General features: G+C 59.4%; 1 protein-coding gene and 1 pseudogene across 3 annotated transcripts in view; one reads left to right on the top strand and one right to left on the bottom strand.

Moving 5' to 3' along the window:
• The window catches only part of JAKMIP3 (Janus kinase and microtubule interacting protein 3), an 82,607-nt gene that overhangs the window by 22,652 nt on the left and 35,764 nt on the right, over nt 1-24,191 (top strand). For all 3 annotated transcript variants that reach the window (XM_076009691.1, XM_076009690.1, XM_012781440.2), the window contains 2 exons: nt 17,837-18,091; nt 19,786-20,283. In XM_076009691.1, coding sequence (XP_075865806.1) covers nt 17,957-18,091; nt 19,786-20,283 — 633 coding nt within the window. In that variant the 5' untranslated portion in view covers nt 17,837-17,956. The remainder of the gene's footprint in view (nt 1-17,836; nt 18,092-19,785; nt 20,284-24,191) is intronic.
• Nucleotides 8,502-11,193, bottom strand: LOC142875628 (protein SEC13 homolog pseudogene; annotated as a pseudogene).

Here is a 24,191-nt window from a genome sequence, read left to right as displayed (position 1 = left end):
CTCCCCCGCGGCCGCTGTCCTCTGCTTTGTCTTGTGCAGGACCCTGGGCCTAAGTGGTTCCCCCCACCTCCCCCACCCCATCCCCTGGGGCAGATGGTTTGCTTCCACTCTTAGTCCAGAAGGAGTAGATCCAGGACGGAAGGAGGCCGCTGCTGTCACTCCCGGTGACCTGGGAGGGGAGGGCTTGCTGCCCCTGCCCCGTGGCTCAAGCTTTCGTTTGTCTACAAGAGGGTCTGGCGGGGCGTCCTGCACTTCAGGGGTCCTCAAACGTTTTAAACGGGGCCAGTTCACTGTATCCCTCAGACCGTTGGAGAGTGCACACTGTGGGCCCGGGACGAGTCGGCTGCTAAGCAGGACAGGCAGCGGCGGCCAAGACGCCAGGAGGGCTGGATAAATGTGCTAGGCGGCCCTCGTGTGCCCGTGGGCAGTGGTTTGAGATCGCCTGCTGCACCTGAACCCTACCTGAACGTGGTCCCAGCTACTCCAAACACGCACATCAGCCCACTCTTGGACTGTAGGAGTCTCTTTAAAATTGCAGGTGATTTCTTCCTCCCTGCGTCTGTCTCCTGTGCTCGGCCAAAGCGCAGTGCCTGGGGCTGTGCCCTACACTGCTGCCTCCGCTGGAATTCAGCCTCTAGGGAGCCCTGAGCTCATTAATGGAGAGAGACGATTTCGTTGGTTATGTGACTTCTTCTTGCTTTCAGGAATAAGTGATTTTTCTTGTGCTTTTCTACATCTTAAGCAGAGGAGGTTTTCTTGTGTTTTTTAAATACGCTTTTGTTTCCCCCTTTTTTTGTTGTAAATGATGTCTTTTGATAGTTACTAATTTATCTAGTGAGAGCTAATAGGTTTCATTGTTAAATTTTACAATCTTCTAATGTAGCAGAGATACTTTTGTTGTGTTTACCCAAGATATTGTTTCAACTTGTTTCCAGCCTCCCAGTTGCATCACACGTTTAAACTAAAGATGTGTAAAGTTTTAATGTGGTGGAATGTATTGACTTTTCCTTTTGTGAATCCCTTTTATACCTTCTTTAAGCCTGGAAAGGTCTTCCCCACACCAGAGAGTTGATGAATGCTCATTTTTGCTTTTTTCGAGTAGTTTTTTTTTTTTTTTCAGCACATAACTTCTGCAGAATTTTCGAGTAGTTTTTATAATGCTTTGCTTTTTTTTTTTTTTACCCTTAATTCTCTCTAATCCATTTAGAATTTCACCGTAGAAAGGCAGTAATCCGTAGCGTTATTTCTCTTCCATACTTAGCCGACCAGTTATTCCAGTATTTACGGATAACGTCCTTCTGTCTGATTGAATGGGACATGTCACATTCTTGTACATAACACGGGGCCTGTTTCCGGATCAGGTGATGTTTTTCAATCATCCAGCCATTCATGAGGGTTTTTTTCCCCCCAGTTTAGTAAAATTGCAAGACTTCGACTAGAGAAATTATTTTTCTGTCCAAAACCGAGTTGCCGTCTCCCCCCAGGCCCGCTTCTAGTGGCTCTGAGGGTGTCTCCACTGGAGTCCTCAGGTCCGAGCACTCCCCAGCATCATCTGCTGTCACTGCTGTGACAGTGTGACACCATGGCTGCTGCTGGGCCTCCCGGAAGCCTGGATGGGTAACCATGGTAACCGCGGGGCACGGCGGGGCCGGAGCTGCCCACCGTGGGCGGGTGCTGTCTGGCTCTCCTGGCGCCGTCATGTGGGCACACGCAGGGTGCCGGGCGGGCGCGGAAGGCTCGGCTGAGCCACGGGAGGGGATGAGCTGGAGGCCCCCGGCCACATCCTGCTCACCCTGTCCGGCTGGCTGCACCTGTGGCCTCACAGGGAGTCCCGGGATGTCCCCTGGGGAAGAGGAAATGTGTGAGGGGCGCATAGGGGTCCTGCTCTGCACTTGGGTGCCGCCTGGAACCCGCCCACGGCCACCTCTGCCGTGGGGTCTGCGGTGACAAACCGGCACAGATTCACCGGCTCGCAATAAGCGAGTCTGTTGTGGTGTAGACCCTCACTCACAAGTCCGGGCTGGGCTGACTTCGAGGTGTCAGCCGGGCTGTCTGCGTCCTCGGGGAGGATCCTGGTCTGTTTGCTCCCTCCCCTGGGCTGCCGCAGGGTTCAGCTCCTCTGGTCACGGGATGGAAGTCTGTGATTTTCTTGTTTTTGTTTTTGTATTTTTTAGGATTGAAAAGACGCTTACTTGGGGCCAGGCTCGGTGGCTCACGCCTGTAACCATAGCACTCTCGGAGGCCGAGGCAGGCGGATTGTGAGACCAGCCTGAGCAAGAGCGAGACCCCATCTCCACTAAAAATAAAGAAATTATCTGGACAACTAAAAATACATAAAAAAATTAGCCAGGCATGGTGGCACATGCCTGTAGTCCCAGCTACTCAGGAGGCTGAGGCAGGGGGATCACTTGAGCCCAGGAGTTTGAGGTTGCTGTGAGCTAGGCTGACGCCATGGCACTTTAGTCCAGGCAACAGAGTGAGACTGTGTCTCAAAAAAAAAAAAAAAGATGCTTATTTGAATACACATGCCAAGAGTTGGCTACATGGTTACCAAAATGGAAACTGGAGAGTTGACTGTTATTTATGCACAAAAAAGAATAGAGATTGTGATATGTAAAATGAATATGCCACCACTTTTTAAATTTTATTTTATTTTTTCAGAGAGTATTACTCTGTCACCCAGCCTGGGGTGCGGTGGCACAATCACAACTCACTGCAGCCTCCAACTCCTGGACCCAAGTGATCCTCCCGCCTCAGCCTCCTGAGTAGCTAGAACTATAGGTGGGCACCACCACGCCTGTCTAATTCTTAAAAAGTTTATATAGAGATGAGGTCTTGCTATATTGCCCAGGCTGGTCTCAAACTCCTAGCTTTAAGTGCTCCCCCCTCCTTGGCCTCCCAAAGTACTGCGGTTACAGACGTGAGCCACTTCGCCTGACCTAAATTTTATTTTTAACTGTGGTAAAATATGCATAACATAAATTGTACCTTTTTTTTTTTTTTTGAGACAGAGTCTCACTCTGTTGCCTGGGCTAGATTGCCGTGGCGTCAGCCTAGCTCACAGCAACCTCAAACTCCTGGGCTCAAGTGATCCTCCTGCCTCAGCCTCCCGAGTAGCTGGGACTACAGGCATGCGCCACCATGCCTGGCTAATTTTTTCTACATATTTTTAGTTGGCCAATTAATTTCTTTCTATTTTTTTAATAGACATGGGGTCTCGCTCTTGCTCAGGCTGGTTTTGAACTCCTGACCTTGAGCGATCCACCTGCCTCAGCCTCCCAGAGTGCTAGGAGTACAGGGGTGAGCCACCTCGCAAGGCCTAATCGTACCGTCTTAACCATTTATAAGTGCACAATTCAGTGATACTAAGTATATTCACATTATTATGCAACCGACCTCCAGAACTTTTCATCTTGCAAAACTGAAACTCTACCCATAAACAACTCCCTGTTTCGTCCTTCCCTCCAGCCCCTGGCAACCACCACTACTCTCTGTCTCTGTGAGATTGGCTGCTCCAGACTCCTCATATAAGTGGAATCGTGCTGTGTTTGTCTCTTTGCGACTGACCCATTTCACTCTGCATAGTGTTCTCAAGGTTCATCCATGTGTCAGGATTTTCTTCCTTTTTAAGCTTGAATAATATTCCATCTCACGTGTGCACGGCATCCTGTGTATCCATCCGGACACTTGGGTTGCTTCCACCAGGCCACCGTGAGTGATGCTGCTGTGAATACAGGTGTTCAAATATCTCCTCAAGACCCTGCTCTCGATTCTTTTGGATGCGTTCCCAGAAGCGGAGTTGCTGAGTCACGTGGCAGTTCTACGCTCAGTATTTTGAGGGGCCCTCACACTGTTTCCCGTAGTGGCTACACTGTTTCACATTTCTGCCCGCAGTGTACAAGGTTTCAATTTCTCGTCCTGGACGACACCTGCCGTTTCTAGTTCTTTGATAGTAGCCGTGGTGGTGGGTGTGAGGTGGTGTCCCACGTGGTTTGATTGGAATTTCCCTGATGGTTGCTGATGTGGAGCGCCTTCTCACGTGCTTATTGGCGTTTGTGTATCTTTGGAGAAATGTCTGTTCAAATCCTTTGCCTGTTTTAAAATCAGGGTTTTTTTTTTTGTTGTTGTTGTTGTTGTTTTACTGTTGAGTTGTAGGAATTCTTTATACACTCTGGATGTTAGCCCCTTATTAGATACATGATTTGCAAATATTCTTTCCCATCCCTTCAGTTTCCTTTCACTCTGTCGATTATGCTCTTTGATGCACAAACGTTTTTAATTTTGTTGTAGTTCAATTTATCTATTTTCACTTTTGCTGCCTGTGCTCTGGTACCATATTCAAGAAACGATCCCCGCCCCTAAAATCTTGTGAAGCTTTTGCCCTATGTTTTCTTCTAAGAGCTTTATGGTTGTAGGTCTTGTGTTTATGTCTTCCATCCATCCTAGGTTAATTTTTGTCTATGGTGTAAGGTAAGGGTCGAGCTTCGTTCTTTGCATGTGGATGTCCCGTTTTCCTAACACCGTTTGATGAAAATACTGTGCTTTCCCCACTGAGTGGTCTTGGCACCTCTGTCAAAACTTACTTTTTGCTTATATGTGAGCCCATATTTATTTATAAACCCATATAGTTGAGGGTCTGTTTCTTCTAAAAGATGGCTGTTTTACCTTTCGCATTTTTGTCCGCACGCCATTGGAGGATTACTTTCTGTCCGTGGTAGGAAGCGGGATCTGTCCGTGCCTGTGGATGTCCAGGTAACTCGGCACCACCTGGTGAAAAGACCATCTCTGCCTTGAGCGGTGCTCCGCCTCGATCACAAATCAGAGCCGCTCCCGCCTCAGTCCGTTCCTGAGCTCTCTGGTTAATCTCTGACTCCGGTCTGTTTTTTCTCTGCCCTCGTCTTTGTTAACACACCCTCGCAAAGGCCTTGGCTCTTCCTGGCCCTCGGTGCCCCCACAGAGAACGTGGGGTGCACGGCGGAGATCGGTAAGCCTCTGTCGTGTTCTGCCGAGCTGACAGTGACCCTTCTGAGGAGTCTCAGAGGACGGTGTGACCCCCGACTGAAGCACGGGGCTGGCCACAGTGCACAGAGAATCGAGCATCGCTTGGACACAGAGCAGTCTTCATCAAGGTCGTCGATTCAGGTCTTTTAAAACTTTTCCAGGCCGGGCGCGGTGGCTCACGCCTGTCATCCTAGCACTCTGGGAGGGCGAGGCGGGCGGATTGCTGGAAGTCAGGAGTTCGAAACCAGCCTGAGCAAGAGCGAGACCCCGTCTCTACTATAAATAGAAATTAATTGGCCAACTAACATACATAGAAAAAATTAGCCGGGCATGGTGGCGCATGCCTGTAGTCCCAGCTACTCGGGAGGCTGAGGCAGGAGGATCGCTTGAGCCCAGGAGTTTGAGGTTGCTGCTGTGAGCTAGGCTGACGCCACGGCACTCACTCTAGCCTGGGCAACAAAGCGAGACTCTGTCTCAAAAACAAAACAAAACAAAACAAAAAAACTTTTCCATGCCTCCTAACCTGCTGCTGTTTTCCTCTGCCTTCTCAGACATGTGGATTTTAATTTTTTCCCGGCTGTTTCAATGTCCTTGTCTACCGTTTCCATCATCTGAGTCACATCTGTGTCTGTTTCTAAGGACTGGTTTTTATCTTCCTCATGACGAGTCCTGTTTCCCTGCTCCTTCCTGTGCCTGGGAATTATTGACTGGATGCCAGACATGGTGAATTTCATATGTCGTTGGGGGATGAATTTTTGTTTGTTTTTTCTAAGACACAGTCTCAGTCTGTCACCCGGGCTAGAGTGCCGTGGCATCAGCCTAGCTCACAGCAACCTCAGACTCCTGGGCTCAAGCAATCCTCCTGCCTCAGCCTCCCCAGTAGCTGGGACTACAGATATGCACTGCCAGGCCCGGCTAATTTTTCCATTTTTCGTAGCGATGGGGTCTCGATCTTGCTCGAGCTGGCCTGGAACTCCTGACTTCAAGCGATCCTCCCGCCTCAGCCTCCCAGCATGCCGGGATTACAGGTGTGAACCTCCACACCTGGCCTGCATTTCTTTAAAAGTTTCTGAGCTTTGTTCTGGGACACATTTGAGTTGTTGGGGAAGAGTTTTATCCTTGGAGGCTTGCCTTTAAGGTTTCTTAGACGGACCCAAAACGGCTTTTAGTCTGGGGCTGCTTTGCCCACTGCCGAGGCAGTGCCATTCTGAGCACCCACCACAGGCCCTGAGTGTTACAAGCTCGGACTTGCACCAGCAAGGAGGACCCGCCGGGCGGTGGGGAGAGTGGGCCGGGAGCAGGCTGTCTCAGGGAGGCAGCCCTGTGGCTCTGGGGTAGAGCTGCCTCTTCTGGAACCAGGTTTCCTCATCTCAAAAGTGGGGGGTCTGGCCGGGTGAGCCCTTCCTCAGACCCTTCCTGCGCTGGAAACCCGGTCCCTACCCGTCTCCAGATCAGGCAGGCTGCCGGTCGCTCTGCGTGGAAGCTGAGCCGTGCGTAAACCACGCACGATTTTGATCTTTCAGTTCCGTTGTTTGCAAACACTTGCACCGCCTCTTGAAGAGCATGTAAAATGCTCAGTGGTTCATTTTAGAAAGTGGCAGTTGCTGCCAGCTCTTACATCTCAGAAGAGTCTCCCAGTTACTCATGTGACCTCAGCCTTCCCCTCCCTGCACTAAACCAGGCGAACCTACGACCACACAGCAAGTGGCTTCCCCAGCACGTGTCCCCTCTGGAGAGAGCCGTCCACATGGGTGCTGCAGTGACGGCTCCGTCCCCAGCACGGGGTGGCAGTCACCGCGCGTCTGCTCTATTGACTGTCTGGCTACCTGCCCTGCACCTGGGACCTGCACTGGCAAGTTTTCATCACACTTGGGACATGACTGAAGTAGCGGTAAACACGGGTTCGAGGTTTTTTTTTTTTTATTTGACCGAAAAGCCGTGGCTGGCCGGGCGCGGTGGCTCACGCCTGTCATCCTACCACTCTGGGAGGCCGAGATGGGAGGATCGTTTGAGCTCAGGAGTTCCAGACCAGCCTGAGCAAGAGCGAGACCCGTCTCTAGCAAAAATAGAAAAAATTAGCCGGGCGTGGTGACACATGCCTGTAGTCCCAGCTACTCCCGAGGCTGAGGCAGGAGGATTGCTTGAGCCCAGGAGTCTGAGGTTGCTGTGAGCCAGGCTGACGCCACGGCACTCTAGCCTGGGCAACAGAGTGAGACTCTGTCTCAAAAAAAAATGTTGCCGTTTTGTTGCCTCTGGGAAGACGGAGTAGAGGGACTTTTCCCTGCTCCTCCCCTCAGGGCGAGGGAAACTGCAGATGCCAACTGTAAACAAACGTGGGAAGCATGAAGGGCGGGAAGGGAGCAGCCAGTGGGGACCTGGGACCCAGGGAAGGGGCAGCGACCCGTCCCTGGGTTTTCTTTCTGCTGCCTGCAAGGGGACTTCAAAAACTCCATGGAGAAATGGAATTAAAAGCTAAAAATAAAAAACGTGAACTTTGTTTCTCAACACAAGCTCCATCGAGCTCGAGACCGTTGCGAGTGAGGACCCGGCCGCCTGGCCCGCCCCTGAGTGCCGAGGGCCCCGGGCTGGCAGCCAGGTCCCTGTGTGACGTCCCCCACCCCCTGGAGAAAGGGCCTTGGAAGACATTTACTGTCGGGAGACAAAAGGGGTCAGTGGGAGGCAGGTCAGGACGCAGGTGGACGCCCGCGTGTGAGAGGAGGGGAGGGGAGCCGTGGTGGAGACGGCCCCTGGGGAAGCTCCCGGGCGTTCCCGCTGCGGCCGTGGCCGACTGTCTCCGCACTCTCCCCCAGGTGTGTCGGCCCCAGAAAGCCAACACGCAGGTGCCCCGGGCGTCCCACGCCAGGACCTTCGCTCTCCACGTGGCTTCTGCCCTGACGGGCGCGTCCCCGCGTGGCGGGCACTGCTGTGACGGTGCTGTGGCGTCAGGGTCACTCTGGGCCGCCGCGCTCCATGTCCTGCCACGGCTCTCTCAGAGACGCTCCGGGACCTGCCCCCCCCCCTCGCGCTTAAAATCCCCACTGGACGCTCCACACTCGTCCTCGCGACCGGGCACCGCGGCTCTGGCGCCAGTGGCGGGAGGTCTGCTCAGCTCCGGTTCTGAGCCGGCGGAGACGCCGGGGCTGGCCGCGGCTCCTGCTGTCCAGGTCGGCGCTCTCCACTCGGGGGAACGAGGCGAGTTCATCTCCTTGCAGCGGACGTGGTGGTCTGCGCTGCAGGCTTCTTCTCCGGCGCCAAAAATATTTAAGATAATAGATTTGAAGATCACTTGTAGTTTCTTCATAACATGAATGCTTTCAGCTGGACAGTATCAAACCATATCAAATCATGTTAAGGCAGATGATCAACCTGTGGTCACACTTGTAACCACTGCTGGGAAAATAATCTTGGAGTTGGGAGCTCTTCCCAGTTCTTTGGTCAGTTGGCCCAGGAAGGGGCAGTCCTGGAGCTGGCAGTTGGGGGAGCCATGCCCAACCATCTGGTCACTGCTCGTTCTGCTGGCCTTCTGTGGCTGAAGCTGACACGGAGCCCTGGCCCTTGTAGACATCACTGATGGGCACCCACTGCCCGTCAACCGACTCTTTCCACAGGGTCACCTTGTTGTCTCCGCCGGAGACGGCCAGAATGTTGGCTGTGATGGACCAGCTCACGTGCCACACGACGTCATTGAACTTGTGCAGCAGTTTGGGGGACCACGTGTTGCCCGAGGCATCATCACAAGTCAAAGTGAACACACGACCATCCTGGGAACAGCTGGCGATGGTGCTGGTGGGCAGGCCAATGGAGGGGGCCCAGGCCACGTCTCGGACCCAGTCACTGTGCGCCTCCAGCTTTTGCTCCTCCTTCCACAGCTTGATGAGGTTGTCACAGCCACCTGATGCAAAACTTCTTGATGTAATTGGGTTTCTGTCCTGACGGCTGGTCTATGAGGCTTCCAGGTACAACAGCAGGGGCCCAGCTGACAGCATTGCAGCCAATAGCGTGAGCGTTGTTGATCTTCTTCACTTCCCACTGGCCTTCCCCAGTGTAGGTCAGCAGGGAGATGGCCCCATCCGAGCTCCCACAGGCCAGGATCAGGCCGTAGTGGTGGGGGGCCCAGCACACAGAGTTCACTGAGGAGTCGTGTCCTGAGTGCTCGTGGGTCTTTTCCCAGGTGCCATTTTCTTCTTTCCAGATAATGACTTTTCGGTCGTAGGAGCAGGATGCCAGGATATTGCCGTACATGGGGTGGGCCCAGGCCACTTGCCACACGGGACCCTCATGACCCCTGAGGTCATGAGGTCTCCGGCGCCGTCTCGCCCTTCTTAAAGCAGTGATCCGTCTGCAGACTGCTGACCTCTTCGAGCGCCGTCCCCATAAACTCCCCGCAGAGCACCGGCGGTGTCCCCGTCTTCCGCCCCAGCTGCTCCTCGATGTGACGCCCGTTCTGGCCCAACCTGAGCAGCGTCGCGCGGCTCTGACAGGGGGCTGCTCCCAACTGACGCCTCGTCCTCCTCAGCGCCTCACGCCAGACCCTGTCCACGCACGTCAGGCCACGTTAGGACACGTTCGTTCTCGTGCAAAGGAATTCTGCAATCCACGCGTCGTTTTTGTCATAACGCACATTTTCCTCGAACTTTTTGAAGACCCCTGGTATCTCCCAGACGTGGAGTTAAGGCATTGGCAACTCAGCGATGCCAGTGGGCACAGACCCGGCCCCAGAGAGCGTCTCTCCTGCGAGGGGCCGGGGGCAGCGCCCGGCCACAGACGGCTCCCAGAGCGGGTGGGCGCGTGGCACACAGCTCGGGCAGGGCTGTCTTATTCCCTACGAGGGAAATGCGTATTAGAGGTCACCAGTCAGAATGGCTGAAATGACAAATAGCGACAGCTCCACGTGCTGGGCAGGGGGTGGGGCAGGGCTGGGGCTGGGGCGGGCACTGCAGGCGCTGGGTCTCCGGGATTCTGGGCAGGACCGTGGGCTCTCTGTGCCCTTTGGGACCCTGTGCTGCTCCCAGCCTCGTGTCCTTGTCATGTCCTTGCTGTGCCACCTTCTCAGGGGCTGACGGTGCAGACCCCACGCTACGATCAAATACGTTCAGACCAGGTGTGATGGCCAGTCGGTTCCCCCTTGAGCCGTGTTTCTGTTTTTCAAGAAGATAAGTGTTAAGGGGAGAGCCGCGTCCCTTTGGGGTCACCTTGAGGCCCGAGTCTGGTCTGACCCCCGGAGAAGCAGCAGGAATGGACAGGGCCACGGACCCCACAGACCCCCTGCTGGCACCTGGGAGCCCTGCCCGGGGAGGGCCCCGGCTACCTGGTCCGAGTCTTTGCTGCTCCCTGGAGGGCTCCGGGCAGAGCCGCACGTGGGCGTCTGCCAGACCGGAGCAAGAGGGAGCTGCAGCCCTGGACCCGGTGGTTCCCGATCCTCCCCTCCCCAGGGGAGTCTCTGGCCCTCCCCAGGACCCCCCTCTGCTGCCACACCCCAGATTTCCATGGAAGGGATCGTAACACTCATCTTTCCTTCTGTGTAGACGAACTACCGTGTTTCCCTGAAAATAAGACAGGGTCTTATGTTTATTTTTCCTTAAGAAGACACCCCAGGGCTTATTTTCAGGGCATGTGTGATTTTCCCCTCAAAGCCTCAGCTTGCAGCACGCACAGGACGGCCGGGACCCGACAAGGGAGCCGACCTTGTTGGTGGGGCTGCCCGCACCTTTCCGGTCACTTCTGGGATAGTCGCTGTCATGATGGGGCAGATGAGAAGGGCTGCTCGTCGTCTTTCCTGCTCTGAGACGAAATGCACGTGTTGTGCAGACGCGCCGCGTAGCCACGCCCATCACTAGGGCTTATTTTCGGGGTAGGGCTCATATTTCGCAGATGCTTAGAAATCCTGCTAGGGCTTATTTTATAGGGAGGTCTTGTTTTTGGGGAAACAGGGTAGTTAACCCACAAAGACCCCTGGCTGAGGGTGTCAGCCTCGCAGGTCCCCAAAGCCGCAGAAGACCCCGCCCTTCTGGCCCTGGGCAGGCGCGGATGCACGGGCCTGCACTGAAGGCTGCTGGGTGCCTGTGGCTCTCACCGGCCGCTCGGGTCCCCTGCGTCACGTGGCGGCAAAGCCAAGCCCTTGGCTCCACGTGAAACACGGCCCCGCAGGCCTGGTCCAGAGTGACACCCCAGCCAGACCAGCCGCCTCCGCATCGGGGCTAACTGCGGTGATTGACCCCCGCGGAAACACATCCGTCACCCATGAAGTGTTGTCACGCTCGCCGAAACCACCTAATGCAAAACCGCTCATGCAGAGCACAGCCCAGCCACCTCTGCAGCCCTCGGAAGGCGGTTCGGGTGTGAACCGCCTGTGTTACCTCCTGGAAGACCCGAGACAGAGAGTGGCAGTCTGTGCTGTCAGTCTAACGACTTCCCCAATGCAGGCGTGAAAAACACAGCCCTAGCCTCCAGCTGGCAGCGAGACCCACCGCACAGCCCTGTCTGGGGAGAAGACGTCCGGCCACACGGGCTCCTTCAGGGGGGCGACATGCGTGGACAGCTGCCAGGGCTCTTCAGAGTGACATGTGCCAGCACCACCCTGCCACCACCCTGTCTGCGTGTCAGCGGATAGGCTCCTCTCGGCTCAGGGGTGTCCACGCCACCACCTGCTGGCCATGATGCCAGTCCCTCTGTCCACTCCTCCCGTCTCTCTGTGCGGCTCTCCCCGCCCGCCCAGCCTCTGCCCAGAGGTGTCCCTGGGAAGCCTGCCTGGACCCCCTCTAGGGCCCTGCCGGCCACTCGCCCTGCAGAGCCCCACAGCACATGGCTTGGCCTCCGTCAGTCTGCGGGGTGACTCTGCCTCCCCAGCCCGGGGCCGACAGAAGGTGGGGTACCAGGACGGGCCGTGTCTGCCAGGGAGGGCCGTGGGCCTCTGGGAGGTGGCCTTGAGTGCAGTTCCTAGGCTGTCCCTCTTGGGGTCATGCTGTGCGACAGACAGGTGCTGGGGGCTGGGGTACCTGCTCTTGCCACCCTCACAATCCAGAAGCTTCCATGTGTGTCCTGCTGGCTTGTGTTCTCCCGTCCTGGTTGCCTCACGGCCTTGCAGCACGTGATGAGAACAAAAAAGTGAACAAAGAGGGGTGGGGAAATGGGCGATTTCTGCCCTTGCTTGGGAGAGCCGGTCACCGTGGCGATGTGGGGAAGCCTCAGGAGTGGGAGGGCCACAGATGGCCCCGTGGACCTGTGAGGGGCTACAGTGCCCTTGGTCCTGTGGGCAGCTGAGGGGAGCACCCGGGGAGGAGCACTTGAGGACGAGCATCTGGAGGAGAGGAGCACCTGGAGGGAGGAGCACCTGGGGGAGGGGAGAGGAGCACTTGGGAGGAGTGTCTGGGGGAGGAACACCTGATGGAGGAGAGCAGCTAGGAGGGAGGAGTAACTGGGGCAGGAGCAGCTGTGGGGAGGAGTAGCTAGGGAGAGGAGCAACTGGAGGAGAGGAGCACCTGGGAGAGGAGAGCAGCTGGGGGAGGAGCAACTAGAGAGAGGAGCAGCTGGGAGGGAGGAGCAACTGGGAAGAGGAACAGCTGGGGGAGGAGCAACTGGGAAGAGGAGTAGCTGAGAGGGAGGAGCAGTTGGGGAGGAGCAGCTGGGGAGAGGAGTAGCTGGGAGGGAGGAGCAGCTGGGGAGGAGCAGCTGGGAGGGAGGAGCAGCTGGGGAGAGGAGCAGCTGGAGAGGAGCAGCTGGGAGGGGCAACTGGGGAGAGGAGCAGCTGGGAGGGAGGAGCAGCTGGAGAGGAGCAGTGGGGCAGGAGCAGCTGGGGAGGAGCAACTGGGGAGAGGAGCAGCTGGGGAGGAGCAGTGGGGCAGGAGCAGCTGGGGAGGAGCAGCTGGGGAGAGGAGCAGCTGGGGAGAGGAGCAGCTGGAGAGGAGCAGTGGGGCAGGAGCAGCTGGGGAGAGGAGCAGTGGGGCAGGAGCAGCTGGGGAGAGGAGCAGTGGGGCAGGAGCAGCTGGGGAGGAGCAACTGGGGAGAGGAGCAGCTGGGAGGGAGGAGCAGCTGGGGAGAGGAGCAGCTGGAGAGGAGCAGTGGGGCAGGAGCAGCTGGGGAGGAGCAACTGGGGAGAGGAGCAGCTGGGGAGGAGCAGTGGGGCAGGAGCAGCTGGGGAGGAGCAACTGGGGAGAGGAGCAGCTGGGAGGGAGGAGCAGCTGGGGAGATGAGCAACTGGAGAGGAGCAGTGGGGCAGGAGCAGCTGGGGAGGAGCAACTGGGGAGAGGAGCAGCTGGGGAGGAGCAGTGGGGCAGGAGCAGCTGGGGAGGAGCAGCTGGGGAGAGGAGCAGCTGGGGAGGAGCAGCTGGGGAGAGGAGCAGCTGGGGAGAGGAGCAGCTGGGGAGGAGCAGTGGGGCAGGAGCAGCTGGGGAGGAGCAACTGGGGAGAGGAGCAGCTGGGAGGGAGGAGCAGCTGGGGAGAGGAGCAGCTGGGGAGGAGCAGTGGGGCAGGAGCAGCTGGGGAGGAGCAACTGGGGAGAGGAGCAGCTGGGGAGGAGCAGCTGGGAGGGAGGAGCAGCTGGGGAGAGGAGCAGCTGGGGAGGAGCAGTGGGGCAGGAGCAGCTGGGGAGGAGCAACTGGGGAGAGGAGCAGCTGGGAGGGAGGAGCAGCTGGGGAGAGGAGCAGCTGGAGAGGAGCAGTGGGGCAGGAGCAGCTGGGGAGGAGCAACTGGGGAGAGGAGCAGCTGGGGAGGAGCAGTGGGGCAGGAGCAGCTGGGGAGGAGCAACTGGGGAGAGGAGCAGCTGGGGAGGAGCAGTGGGGCAGGAGCAGCTGGGGAGGAGCAGCTGGGGAGAGGAGCAGCTGGGAGGGAGGAGCAGCTGGGGAGGAGCAGCTGGGAGGGAGGAGCAGCTGGGGAGAGGAGCAGCTGGAGAGGAGCAGTGGGGCAGGAGCAACTGGGGAGAGGAGCAGCTGGGGAGGAGCAGTGGGGCAGGAACAGCTGGGGAGAAGCAACTGGGGAGAGGAGCAGCTGGGAGGGAGGAGCAGCTGGGGAGAGGAGCAGCTGGAGAGGAGCAGTGGGGCAGGAGCAACTGGGGAGAGGAGCAGCTGGGAGGGAGGAGCAGCTGGGGAGAGGAGCAGCTGGAGAGGAGCAGTGGGGCAGGAGCAGCTGGGAGGGGCAACTGGGGAGAGGAGCAGCTGGGAGGGAGGAGCAGCTGGGGAGAGGAGCAGTGGGGCAGGAGCAGCTGGGGAGGAGCAGCTGGAGAGAGGAGCAGTGGGGCAGGAGCAGCTGGGGAGGAGCAACTGGGGAGAGGAGCAGCTGGGGAGGAGCAGCTGGGGAGGAGCAGCTGGGGAGAGGAGCAGCTGGGGAGGAGCAGCTAGGGAGAGGAGCAGTGGGGCAGGAGCAGCTGGGGAGGAGCAACTGGGGAGAGGAGCAGCTGGGGAGGAGCAGTGGGGCAGGAGCAGCTGGGGAGGAGCAACTGGGGAGAGGAGCAGCTGGGAGGGAGGAGCAGCTGGAGAGGAGCAGTGGGGCAGGAGCAGCTGGGGAGGAGCAACTGGGGAGAGGAGCAGCTGGGGAGGAGCAGTGGGGCAGGAGCAGCTGGGGAGGAGCAACTGGGGAGAGGAGCAGCTGGGGAGGAGCAGTGGGGCAGGAGCAGCTGGGGAGGAGCAGCTGGGGAGAGGAGCAGCTGGGAGGGAGGAGCAGCTGGGGAGGAGCAGCTGGGAGGGAGGAGCAGCTGGGGAGAGGAGCAGTGGGGCAGGAGCAACTGGGGAGAGGAGCAGCTGGGGAGGAGCAGTGGGGCAGGAACAGCTGGGGAGAAGCAACTGGGGAGAGGAGCAGCTGGGAGGGAGGAGCAGCTGGGGAGAGGAGCAGCTGGAGAGGAGCAGTGGGGCAGGAGCAACTGGGGAGAGGAGCAGCTGGGAGGGAGGAGCAGCTGGGGAGAGGAGCAGCTGGAGAGGAGCAGTGGGGCAGGAGCAGCTGGGAGGGGCAACTGGGGAGAGGAGCAACTGGGAGGGAGGAGCAGCTGGGGAGAGGAGCAGTGGGGCAGGAGCAGCTGGGGAGGAGCAGCTGGAGAGAGGAGCAGTGGGGCAGGAGCAGCTGGGGAGGAGCAACTGGGGAGAGGAGCAGCTGGGGAGGAGCAGCTGGGGAGGAGCAGCTGGGGAGAGGAGCAGCTGGGGAGGAGCAGCTGGGGAGAGGAGCAGCTGGGGAGGAGCAGCTAGGGAGAGGAGCAGTGGGGCAGGAGCAGCTGGGGAGGAGCAGCTGGGGAGGAGCAGCTGGGGAGAGGAGCAGCTGGGGAGGAGCAGTGGGGCAGGAGCAGCTGGGGAGGAGCAGCTGGGGAGGAGCAGCTGGGGAGAGGAGCAGCTGGGGAGGAGCAGCTGGGGGAGGCACCCGCAGTGGAGTGGGACGTGTGAGGCCTGGTGGCAGGTCCCGCCCGCCAGCCCTCTTCTCTCCTCACCAGTCTCTTCCTCCTGGCAACGGAGCGCAGCTTCCCTGTAACTGAGCCCTTCCCTGTCACGGAGCCCTTCCCTGTCACTGAGCCCTTCCCTGTCACTGAGCCCTTCCCTGTCACTGAGCCCTTCCCTGTCACGGAGCCCTTCCCTGTCACTGAGCCCTTCCCTGTCACGGAGCCCTTCCCTGTCACTGAGCCCTTCCCTGTCACGGAGCCCTTCCCTGTCACGGAGCCCTTCCCTGTCACTGAGCCCTTCCCTGTCACTGAGCCCTTCCCTGTCACGGAGCCCTTCCCTGTCACTGAGCCCTTCCCTGTCACTGAGCCCTTCCCTGTCACTGAGCCCTTCCCTGTCACTGAGCCCTTCCCTGTCACTGAGCCCACTCGCTGCATTGGGCAGAGACTGCTGCTTCCGTAGGCAGAGCCCTCGGCATGTGCCTGCTCAGGGCCGCCTGTGCCGCGGCCAGCCCTACCGCGTCTCGGTGGGCGTGCGGGCGCCGTGAGGCTGCCAAGAGGCGTCTGCCCCTGGAGGAGGCCAAGCACGGTCGGCTCAGCAAAGGAGAGGTCTGCGCGTGGGAGCAGCCCTCCTGCCTGGGGCGCGTGCCGGGGAGGGCCTCGTCACCCAGAGCTGTCCCTGGAGACGACCCCGCCTTGCACACTGCGGCGCTGGCAATCGCGCTGGCTGGAACAGAGCGAACCGCGTGGCTCCCACACAGGAACAGTGGGGAAAGCGCACCTGTGTCCTGCCGTGTGCCGGCCCACAGGGACAGCTCTGGGGCCAACCTGGAGATGCTGGGGCAGGCCCAGGGGGGTCTAGGGGGGCCCTTGATGGCCCCGGCCCAGACGTCCAGCACCCTGGGGCCTGGCAGCCCGAGAAAGGTCCCCGTTCAGGGTCGGGGAGCAGGGCAGGGGCAGCTGAGGTCCTGCACTAGTGACGAGTGGCCCGTGGCATGGGGCGCAGGAGGCGCCGGCGCTGGGCCAACTCCCTGTGGTGCCGAGATGCATGGCTGGCATGTCACATCCGTGCCCCTCGTGGCTTTGGTAGCCCATTGTGGCCCTGCCACGTGGGATGCTGAGCTGGCAGGGAAGGAGGGGGGCCCTGCTGGGTGGGTGCCCCCGAGTCCCCTCCCACACTCCCAGCTCAGGCCTCGGTGGGGCTGGGGTCCACACTCAGCCCTTCCACTTGCAGGGTTTGGGGACAGCTCCCGTCCCGTCTGACTGAGACTGTCCCCACTGTCTCGCACCCTGGCCTGAATCATGCCTCTCGGGCCACTCAGAGGCAGTCTCTGCCCCTAGCATGTGTCCTGCTCTCTGGGTGTCTGAGGGCAGCAGGTGGTCTGGACACACGGGACCTTCTCTCCCAGCACCAGGACCTCAGTCCCTTAAATAACCCTGCGCGTGGCTCGGTGGCCTCTCACTGGGAAACCTGGTCCCAGAGTTACTTCTGCTGCCCCAGGGAGGGCAGATCAGCCCAGAGACCACCTGCACTGGCTTGGGGTCTCCCGGTGCGTGACGTGCCTGGTGGGTGGTAGCTTTCTGGAGAGGGGTCTGGGGGACTTCGAGGGCTCCCTCGATGGTGCCTGTGGTCCCAGCTTCTGCCCCGGGCAGGGCCGGCACCGGCAGCTGCCCCGGCCACTCTGCTCATGCCCAGCATTGGCCGCAGGGCTGGGCAGCGCCCCCTGCTCCCACCTACCCCAGGGCTCGGGGCCGCGGGACGGCTCCTGCACCCCTGCCTTGCAGGCTGGGCGCCTGTGCGAGCCGCTCCTGGGACACATCTGCCTTGTGGCACGTCCCTTCCTCTCCCGCCGTGTAAGTGGAATCCTGCGGGATTTGCCCCTTCGCGACTGGTTCATTTCACCGGGCACTGTGTCCTCAGGATTCATGCGTGCCGTGGCATGTGTTTGCGTTTCATTCCTTTTTAAGGCTGAACGATATTCCGTTCTATGGAATTCCACACTTCGTTTGTCCACGTATCGGTGGGCGGACAGGTGGGTGCTTCCTCCTCTGCCTGCCGTGGACGCGAGTGCAGGAGTCCCTGCCGAGACCCCGCTCGCCGTACTTCTGGGTGTTTCCCGGACGCAGGTGTGGGTCCGGCTCGAGCGGCTGGTGGTCCACCCACGGCTGCCGTCCTGCTGCTTCACACCCAGGTGTGACGTTCTGGGTGTCACGCTGGGCGCCCCAGCTCCCATTCCTGGGAGGGAAAAGCATGAACACTTACCGAGTGCTCGTTACGTGCCAGGCGTGGACACGTGGCCTTCTGCCTGGGGTCCCCGTGTTTGGGGACGCCGCACGGGGCTGGTGCCAGTGGTCTGGGACTGGCTCCCCACATCGCAGAGTCGGAGTAGGGTCCCCAGCGCCGGGACGGGGCCAAGCAGGCGAGGGCCGCGGCCCCCGCGCCGGCCAGGAGCAGCCGCTCACCTGCGTGTGCTTCCCCTGCAGGTGAGTGAGAACATGTAGTGGAGCCGCAGCCCCGGCGACGCCTGCTGAGCTCAGCGCGGACACCCCGGCCCCCACGGAGCACCCACCCAGCCCACCGTCCGCCTGCCGTCCGGCCTCACCATGTCCAAGAAGGGCGCCGGCGGCCGCGCCAGGGGGGACAAGGCGGAGGCCTTCGCGGCGCTGCAGGCGGCCAACGAGGAGCTGCGCGCCAAGCTCACGGACATCCAGATCGAGCTGCAGCAGGAGAAGAGCAAGGTGGGCCCCCCGTACCCCTACCCCGCCCGTGAGGCCTTCCCTGCCCCCCCCACCGGCCCGCCCGGCTCTGCCTGCCGAGAGGGGTGTCCTGCGGGCCCAGGAGTGTCCCCAGGGCGCTCAGGACAGGCCGCTGGGGTCAGAGGCCATGGAGACACCCGAGGGCCTGGTCAGCGGGGGCCGGATGGTGGCCCCAACCCTGGGCATGCGCCGGGCCCTGGGGGCTTTGCCCGACAGGCCTCCCCGGAAGTGACACTGAGCTTCCCCCCGACTTGCCTCCGTGGCCTGAGTGAGACAGATTGGCCTTGGGGTGACCAAGGCCAGGGCTGTGAGGCGGGGGTGGGGCTGTGGGGACGGTGGGGGCTGCCAGGTGAGCAGGGAGCCCCAGAGCCCCAGCACAGCCTGGGGGACTGACGCTGGGACGGGGACGGGCGACCCCGTGGGCCTGACCCCGGGAGCCTCATGGCTTATCTGCTCTGCGGGGCGGGGGGAGCAGAGCCCCGAGACCGTGGAGGGGGAGGCCACGGCGCCGAGGCGTGAACCCCGTGTGCTGCAGTGCCTGGGCGTCCAGCCACAGGGTAGACGAGGGCAGGACTGGCACCACCACCCCTCTTTCCCTGAGCAGACTCTGAGCACCTACTGTGTGCCACAGTGTGGGTGACGGGACAGTGTAGCCAGAGGCTCAAGCATCTAGATGGGTCAAGACATCCAGGCAAGATCTCAGTGTTGGCCGGGCGCGGTGGCTCACGCCTGTGATCCTAGCAGTCTGGGAGGCCGAGGCAGGAGGATCGCTCAAGGTCAGGAGTTCGAAACCAGCCTGAGCAAGAGCGAGACCCCGTCTCTACTAAAAGTAGAACGAAATTAATGGGCCAACTAAAAAAATATATATGGGAAAAAAAAATTAGCCGGGCATGGTGGTGCATGCCTGTGGTACCAGCTACTCGGGAGGCTGAGGCAGGAGGATCGCTTGATTTTGAGGTTGCTGTGAGCTAGGCTGACGCCATGGCATTCACTGTAGCCTGGGCAAGAAAGCAAGACTCTGTCTAAAAAAACAAACAAACCAATCTCAGTGTTTCCAAAAGCCTGAGATGAGGCCACGTCCTACGGCCCAGCCGCTCAGATTTGTTCCCATTTGCTGCGTGCCCCATGCCGGGCAGCACCCTCCGTGGGGGGCTGCAGGGCGCTGGGCAGAGGCTGCCCGAGGACCCCCGGCCAGCGGTCGGCGTGCCCGCCTGCTCCCGTGGGGCTGCGTCCCAGGGAAGCTTCCCGCTGCCCCCGGCCTGGCGGGTTCCCGTGAGAGGTCCGTGCTCTGCCTCCCCGGCCTGGCCTGTTCCTGGAGGGCCGGCCCACCCTCCGGGGACCGTGTGTCCACAGCCTCCCGCCCCCGCCTGGCGCGTTCCCGTGAGAGGTCCGTGCTCTGCCTCCCCGGCGTGGCCTGTTCCTGGAGGGCCGGCCCACCCTCCGGGGACCGTGTGTCCACAGCCTCCCGCCCCCGGCTGGCGCTGCCCACGCCCGAGCTCCGTGGAGCGCCACGGCCGCGCATGCACACGCTCCTCCCTCCAGGTCTGGGTCCCGTGTCTGTCGCGCGTTTGAAGGGGAGATCTCGGAATGGGGGGCGGCTCCTAAGTTTCCTGAGACACGACCCTCCCCCCAGCGGCCGGCGGCCCCGCCAGCCCGGTGTCGCGGCTGTCTTGCAGGTGGGCCGGGTGGAGCGCGAGAAGAACCAGGAGCTGCGGCAGGTGCGTGAGCACGAGCAGCACAAGAGCGCGGTGCTGCTCACGGAGCTGAAGACCAAGCTGCACGAGGAGAAGACGCGCGAGCTGCAGGCTGTGCGCGAGGCGCTGCTGCGGCAGCACGAGGCCGAGCTGCTCCGGGTCATCAAGATCAAGGACAACGAGAACCAGCGGCTGCAGGCGCTGCTGCACGCGCTGCGGGAGGGCGGCCCCGACAAGGTCAAGACCGTGCTCCTGTCCGAGGCCAAGGAGGAGGTCAAGCGGGGCTTCGAGGTGGAGAAGGTCAAGATGCAGCAGGAGATCTCGGAGCTCAAGGGCGCCAAGAGGCAGGTGGAGGAGGCGCTGACGCTGGTCATGCAGGCCGACAAGATCAAGGCCGCCGAGATCCGCAGCGTGTACCACCTGCACCAGGAGGAGATCAGCCGCATCAAGAAGGAGTGCGAGCGCGAGATCCGCAGGCTGGTATGTGGCGGGCGTGGCCGGCAGGGGCAGGGCGTGGCGTGGTGGGCCGGTGGCGGCGGGGCGGGGCGGGCTGGCGGCTCTGGCCTCTCTCCCGCCACTCTGCACGCACGTCCCTCTCACCGTCCCTGTGGGCTCCGGGGTCCCCGGGCGTGGCTCCTGGACGTGGAGGCTGCAGTTCAGAGCCCACGGGCAGGCGAGCCACGACCGCCCTCCGTCCACACCGGCCACGGCCACGGCCGATTCTAGGTGGGCTGAGCAGAAATCTGGAAGTCAGCACTCCCCGTCCGTCCCCGCTTCCCCAGAGGGTCGGAGAGGGTCCCCCGACGCCCTCCCAGGTCAGCCCTGAAGCCGAGCAGGGCTCCGCGTTTTGAGGGTAGGAGTCTCCTCTCTCAACTGGACGGCTCTCAGGGTCTCCAGTCTCACCGCAGACAAGGACGAGACCAGCCTCCGTGTGTCTTGCCCTCTCTGGGACACTCGGCTCTCGGCCTGGGAACGCCAGCGTTGCGGGTCCGTGTGGCCAAACGCCGGCACCTTTATCACGTGTCCTCCCTCCTAGTTCCAGAGACCCGGGATGCCCTGGCCGGCTCTGGTGGTCGGTGTCCTCAGAGGCAGGTGTTTCGAGGTTGCAGAGAAGGCTCAGGGTCCAGGGGGTGGGTTGCACCCCTGTTCCCCTCACCCCTTGGCGGGTGGACCGTCCCAGGGAATCCGGGACACGGGGTGAGTGCCCTGCTTCTCTGCTCCACGTGTCTTGGACCCAGCGCCCTGGGCACCTCAGAGGGGTGCAGAGGTCTTCCCATGTGGCCTGGCCGTGGGGCAGGGACAGGGACAGCCACACGCCCTCCTCCCCACGGCTGCTGGTTTCCAAGGTCGCCTCTGGCTGTGCAGCCACACGGAACTTCCCGGACAGGTTGCAGCCTCCCCTGGACACACGGCCAGGAAGGGCAAACCGGGAGCTGAGAAGGAAACGTGGCGTTGCCACGGTGCTCGCGTGGGTGCTAGGGAGTGTCTAGGTGGAGCATGTTTCTAGTAGCTTCCTGGGGAACGAGGGGGATGGAGAGGCATTTCTTGAGGCCTGTGTATGAAATGTGTCTGTGCTCGCCGCGTACCTGGTGTTCTAACTGGGTGTGGAGTTGCAGGTGGGACGGAACCCCCATCAGAAACCAGCAGGCACCTCCGCCCGAGCTCCTCACCTGCAGGGCTGCCGTCGAGACAGGTTCGGGCCCCGACTCTCTTTCTCGGGCTGCCTGGCTGCCCCTTCCCACCCGGCCGGGGGCTGCGGGGTTTCCTCTCTGAGCTCAGAGCATCCAGCACTGCAGGTGTCGGGAGCCCTTCCCCCCACCGTGTCCCGCAGCCTGGGAGACGCCACCGCCCGTTCCCTGCACCGTCTTCCCTCTCTTCCTTCCATCGCTCTGCGAGTCGGTGTGGACCTCGGGCTTGAGGCTCTGGTTCCCTATTTTTCTCTCCAGCATTGGCTTTCTGTTCTACTTTCTAGGAAACGCCCCCAACTTTCTCTTCTAACTTTTCTGTTCAGTTTTTTCTTTCTGCCATCGTGCATTTAATTCTCAAAATGTTCGTTCTCCGAAACAAAAATCTCTTGGCACTCCCCTCTCCTGCATGGGTGTGATTCCATCTCTTAATTCTCCAGGATAATTATTGCAGTTGGCTGTTTCCTAGAGGTTTTCTTTAGTTCCTTTCGTGTGTCTCTTCAGAGTTCCTTCGTGTTGTGCCCTTGTGGCTGCTGCCTGTGTGTGCATATATGTGTATGCATGTGTGCATGTATGTGCGTGTGCATATACCTATGTGTGTGCACGTGTGTGTGTGTGAGGGAGAGAGGGAGGCACTTTACTTTAAGGTAAACAGGCAGAAATGCTACTATTTTGTGGAGAATGTTTTCTCCTTTATTTTTAAGAAAATCTTTCCCCAAAGACACATTTGAGTGAGTGCAGTAAGTCCAAAGAAAGAAATTAAAGGTACAAGATTGGAAAGGAAGAATTAAAACTGTCTGGTTTTTTTCCCGGTGGCCTGACTCTGACAGCCGAGTCCCATGGAGCTAGTGACACTGTATGGGGACAGGGCTGCGCTGGGCCTCAGGGGGCAGCTATGTGGCACTTCCATGCTGAGCTGTCATGGAGTCCGGGGGAGATGTTGTCAGCATGCGGCCACTGCACGCCCAAGTGCATTTGCTGGAACACAAGCCCAGACCGTTATTGAAAACTCTATAAATCCAGAGAATTACAGGCAAAGCCCAATGTCTTCTTTCTCATAAAAATCTATGATGCCCCAGCCGTCTAGACAGCTGGTTAACGTGAAACAATAATATACAGCCGTGATTAAAGCCCCGTAAAAGGACGGCTATAAAAACAAAGTCCACTTCTCCCGAAGTGCTATTTTCGGCGTGTGGGTGGGGAGCAGCCCGTCCCTCGTGTCCATGGCTTTTGCTGCAGGTAAGTGACCGGCATGAAGGGCCTGTCTTCTCCTTGGGGTCTGTTTTCCCGAACGGCGTGACCAGCTGCAGCCGCAGCCCTGTCGGCTCCTAGGCTGGGCCGGGTCTCGCTAGAGATGGCCCTGCCCGTGGCTCAAGGCCACCCACCGCCAGACACCCTAACCCTAACCCAGCTTAGCCTGCGCCCCTGCTCCCCGGGGGCAGCCCGTGCCGTGTGTGTGTACCTTGCACTGCGCAGGTAAAGGGGGTCTCAGAGGTAAGACCCCCGAGCCCTGAGGAGCCACTTGCCTCCTGGCTCCGGCTCTGACATCCACGAGACACCTGCTTAGGAAAAGCTTGGGAACATTGAGGGCTTTTAAGAGCCTAAAGGTACAGGCTTAGCACCCAGACCGATGAAACCAGCGTTTCTGGAGGGCGAAGCCTGGGCATCAGGATCTGTTTCTCTGCTCCTTTTGGGGAAACTTCTGTGCAGCACAGTCAAGTCTGATGGAAAAGCTTGGTGATTTTTGGCACGTGCGTTCACCGAGTAAGCGCCACTTCAATCAAGGTGCGGCACACACGCCAGCCCCTTCCCGGCCGGCGCACTGCTCCTGCCTGTCCCCGCGGCTCTCGGAAACCAGGGCTCACAGCACGTCCCTGCGCGGATCTGTCGCGGCTGTCTCTCCATCTTCTGTGGGGGACGTTTGTCGGAGTCGTGCGCTGTCGGGGGCTTTCATTCCCAGTGCTCGTGGCTCGAGTTTTGTTCTCTTTTCTGAACTCTCTTCCTCCTTCCCTCTCTCCCTCCCTCAATCTCCAGCCTTCATCGGGGTTATCCCCCTTTCTCTTATAACATTTAGTATCATTCCATTAGTGGTTAAATAGAACTTTTAAAATGTATCCTTAAATTGCTACATTGTATCCTAAATTAGTCCTTTTGCTACATAGCCAAAACACAGTCACCTTATAAAAGCAACATCACCCCCTTTCTTATAACTGCCATATATTTCGCTTTTGCACTTTACAAACCCCAAAACAAATGGTTTTTAATGTTCCTCTGAGCAGTGGATAGTCTTTTATATCTATTCATATATTGCCCTTTAGTGCTCTTGTCCGGAATCTTCCCAGACGGGAACTCCTTTAGAATTGTGTGCATGTACCTTTTGATGTCCTTTGAATCATAAAAAAAAAGAAAGAAAAGAGAAATTAAAATATAATTTTAAAAACTATGGCCAGGCGCTGTGGCTCACGCCTGTAATCCTAGCTCTCTGGGAGGCCGAGGCGGGCGGATTGCTCAAGGTCAGGAGTTCAAAACCAGCCTGAGCAAGAGCGAGACCCCGTCTCTACTATAAATAGAAAGAAATTAATTGGCCAACTAATATATAGAGAAAAAATTAGCCGGGCATGATGGTGCATGCCTGTAGTCCCAGCTACTCGGGAGGCTGAGGCAGGAGGATGGCTTGAGCCCAGGAGTTGGAGGTTACTGTGA

The sequence above is a fragment of the Microcebus murinus genome, chromosome 14 (genome assembly GCF_040939455.1).
Source record: "Microcebus murinus isolate Inina chromosome 14, M.murinus_Inina_mat1.0, whole genome shotgun sequence".
Classification (NCBI taxonomy): domain Eukaryota; kingdom Metazoa; phylum Chordata; class Mammalia; order Primates; family Cheirogaleidae; genus Microcebus; species Microcebus murinus.
This window is presented reverse-complemented; position numbering and strand designations above follow the sequence as displayed.